The sequence below is a fragment of the Scardinius erythrophthalmus genome, assembly GCF_964197995.2.
Source record: "Scardinius erythrophthalmus genome assembly, chromosome: 1".
NCBI lineage: Eukaryota > Metazoa > Chordata > Actinopteri > Cypriniformes > Leuciscidae > Scardinius > Scardinius erythrophthalmus.
The window spans coordinates 44,516,737-44,520,526 of NC_138221.1; the positions used below are offsets into that span (position 1 = coordinate 44,516,737).

At 45.5% G+C, this 3,790-nt stretch overlaps 1 protein-coding gene across 1 annotated transcript; it reads left to right on the plus strand.

Moving 5' to 3' along the window:
* Positions 1 to 618: 618 nt before the first annotated feature.
* On the plus strand, positions 619 to 3,324 carry elfn2b (extracellular leucine-rich repeat and fibronectin type III domain containing 2b; the record flags this gene model as incomplete). The annotated part of the gene is made up of 1 exon (XM_081374404.1): positions 619 to 3,324. One exon carries the CDS (start codon positions 619 to 621, stop codon positions 3,322 to 3,324), a length of 2,706 nt encoding a protein of 901 aa, XP_081230530.1.
* Between the last annotated feature and the right edge of the window lie 466 nt (positions 3,325 to 3,790).

The window sequence follows — 3,790 nt, forward strand, 5'->3', positions numbered from 1 at the left end:
GTTATTGTGTCATGTTTTATGACTCATATGTTTGTAGTGGCTACATATTCAGTTTTTTAGTGACTAATAACCAAATGTGTTCTATAAAAATTGTAGTTATATTTTATAAATTGCTTGTTACAATACTGTGATAATTAAAATTTTGTTTTCCAAAAAATTTGTGTTTGTATAATCTGTGATAATATATATTATATAATATTGTATAATTTTATATTTTTGTTTTATATTTTACATACAATTAAATAAAATATTTGTTTGTAATCAATTGTTTTTATTTTTACATGTTGGGAAACCTTGATATTTTCCTGTTAAATTAAGCTCATATGTATTGTCTTTGTTTCATTTGACAGATTCATCAGTGAAGACTCCAGCAGCTGTCCTTCAACTAAAGATCAATTTTGAAAATGTATCAGGCACTAACTCAGCTATACCGGATATGAGCAAATATGGGGACTCTGTTAGAAACCATGACAAGCCAACAGCTTTGACAGCCCAAAAGGAGATCCTTTTTTTGCAAATGTGAAAGATATTTTCTGTTCTCTCAATAACAAACTTATAGAAAAATTCAGCCTTGTTTCCCTTTATTTTTTAAAACACCCCTTCCTCTCCACTCCAATCATGAAGAGTTTGTTGACTGCCCTCTCTCCTTCCTGTACCACTCTCCTCTTCCTTCCCTTTTTCCTTCTCTTATGCCCACCAGCACTGGTCAGAGGTGATTGCTGGCTGATCGAAGGGGATAAAGGTTATGTGTGGTTGGCCATCTGCAGCCAGAACCAGCCACCATACGAAACAATCCCACAGCACATCAACAATACAGTACATGACTTGCGGCTTAATGAGAACAAGATCAAAGCTATTTTTTTCACTTCCTTGAGTCGCTTTACCAACCTGACCGACCTCAACCTCACCAAGAATGAGATCTCGTACATCGAAGATGGTGCTTTTGCAAGCCAAGCAAATTTACAGGTCCTGCAACTTGGATATAACAAGTTAACCAACCTGACAGAAGGCATGTTGCGAGGTTTGGGGCGGATGCAATGTCTTTTCTTGCAGCATAATCTCATAGAAGTCATTGCCACTAGTGCTTTTTGGGAGTGCCCCAGCCTCAGCAACCTGGATCTGTCATCAAACAAGCTTGCCCGGCTGGACCCATCCACTTTCACTGGGTTGGGCAGGCTCATGGGATGTGAGCTTGCAGGAAACCCTTTCCACTGCGGATGTGAGCTCTACAGTTTCCTCAGCTGGTTAGAGGCCTTCAACAATGTCACACACACCTATGATCGACTTCAGTGCGAGACCCCACGGGAGTTGTTTGGCTATCCGTTGCTGAGTCCTGTTGCCGGGCATGGACGGAGTGCTCGCAACATCCTTTCCTCTGTGTGCCGGGATGGGGTGCTGATTAATGGGATGACATCTCTGCCACCTGATCCTGATTCTTCAGGCGCGGGACCTGAAATGTTTGAGCACATTGGACCATACCATCAGCCCACAACTTCCTCCTCATCTGACAATGCATTTAGTCCCAGCATCAAACTACAACATGTGTCTCTTTCCTCTGCATCCCTTCTGATCCAGATTCCAAAGCCATACAGCAAAATGTACATCCTGGTGCAGTACAATCAGAGCTTTGTGTCAGATGTGATGAACTTGAAGAAAAAAAAGGAAATGATCACCCTTAACAAGCTCAAAGCAAACACCAACTATACCTTCTGTGTGGCATCTATACGCAACTCTCAGCGCTACAACCACACTTGTTTATACTTTTCTACTCGAGCGCCAAATCCAGATGACTTGATGCCTCCACCCTCCACGACCACCCACTACATTATGACCATTGTTGGCTGTCTCTTTGGAATGCTCATTGTCCTTGGGTTTGTCTATTACTGCTTACGAAGACGTCGCAGAAATGAAGAGAAAGAAAAATCCATCTGTGTGAAGAAAACCATTCTGGAAATGCGATATGGACCAGAGGTGGCAGCAGCAGTTGCAAATGACCCCACAGCTGTCCAGAAACTCCACGAGCAGAGCCACCATCAGCATCACCATGGCAAACTACCCATGTCCTCTTCGTCCAGCTCTGCCATGCTTGGCCATGGTTCTGCCAACACTAGTTCCTCACGTCTTTCCTCCATCCCTCAAGTAGAGAAGATGGCAACTGCTTTCTCTGAGGCCATGGCCAGTAAGGGCAACTATATGGATATTAGGACCTCTATTGGAGGAGATGAAAGGGGGAGAGATGGAGCTGTGATGCATGGTGTTCGGGAGGAAGACCTCAGGGGGGATGATGGAAGTGACTTGGGGGATGATTCAGATGATGATGGCCGGGGATCAGCGTCCGAGATTTCAACTATTGCGATGGAAGTTGACAAGGTCAACCAGATAATTAACAACTGTATTGATGCCCTCAAGCTGGACTCTATTGCAGCTTCTTCTGTTTCCACCACAGCAAGTGGTCCCACCTCACCCCCACCTACCTCTACCTCCTCCCTGACCAGAGGACTGATTCCCATCTCTTCTAGTATCAGTGATACATGCCAAGTCCTGCCTTCCCCAAAAATCCCTCCCCCACCTCCTCTTCCCTTCTCTGCTCCTCTGTCTGAGAGGCCTGGGATCACAGGTGGTGGCTTTGTGTCCCCACCATATCGTCCACCACCCCCAGCTACTGCAGTGAGGCCTATTCAAAGACAGATGAGTGCAGATGCTGCTGTCATCGTCTCCTCTTCCAAGAGGCACTGCCGCCCTTCCAGTGGAAAAGGGGGTCGTGTTTACAGCCTAGATGTTCCGGAACCCCGCAGCCCAGATCCCTGCCATTATTCAGACAAGGGCAGCCCGTTGGGGTGTGGTGAGCCCCAGGAGAGGCTCCCTTTAGTAGGTAGTGGTGGAGGAGGTGGCTGTAGCATTGACGGTGGTACTGTAGATGGGATGGGCCTTCAGCAACACCTGGAGGTGCACCCAGACTACCACTGTGCAGAGCATCGTCACTCAGTCCCTGCCCTATACTACGAGGGCTCTCATGACTCCCCAGCCCAAAGGGTCTCTTTTCTCAAGCCTCTGTCACGCACCAAGAGAGACGCTGCTTCATACTCTCAGCTCTCTCCACGTCACCACAATTACTCTGGCTACTCCTCGAGTCCAGAGTACTCCACCGAGAACACCTTGCGCATCTGGGAGCGCTTCCGTCCCCACAGAAAGGGTCCACGTGAGGAGTCGTGTTACGTAACAGCTGGAAACGCCTTGCGTAAAAAGGTCCAGTTTGCCAAGGGGGAGGACTTGCATGACATCCTTGACTACTGGAAGGGTGTGTCAGCACAGCAAAAGCTGTAATCTATCGGACTGTGTGGATACACAGTACAGGTCTCTTTTACTGCCTGATAAACCAGAAGAGCAACTCTAGTGAGCAAGTTGGGTTATGGCTGCAATTTGTAAAACAGAGCCAAGTTTGTCAGGGTTTGAGGACAAGCTGTTTAAATGTTTTTGTACAGTGAGCCAGAAAGAGTAAAAAGAGCCTGAGAATACAATACATACATAAGATAACATTCAGAGATATCATTTGGAGCATTGTTGTTCTAAGTGAAAAAGGTCCAGTGGGCTTATCATTTGTCAGTAATTGAAACACTCTGTGTATTCATCGTTCATATCAATAGTGTAACCTTAACTAGAGTCCTTATTAAGCCTGAGAGAGAATCTCTGTTTGTACTCCCAAATTATCAAATCATTGGTCATCGCATTCATTTGTTAGGTGGGAATGTGTGTTTTAGGAGGATAAAATGTGCTGATTTTCTACAAACCT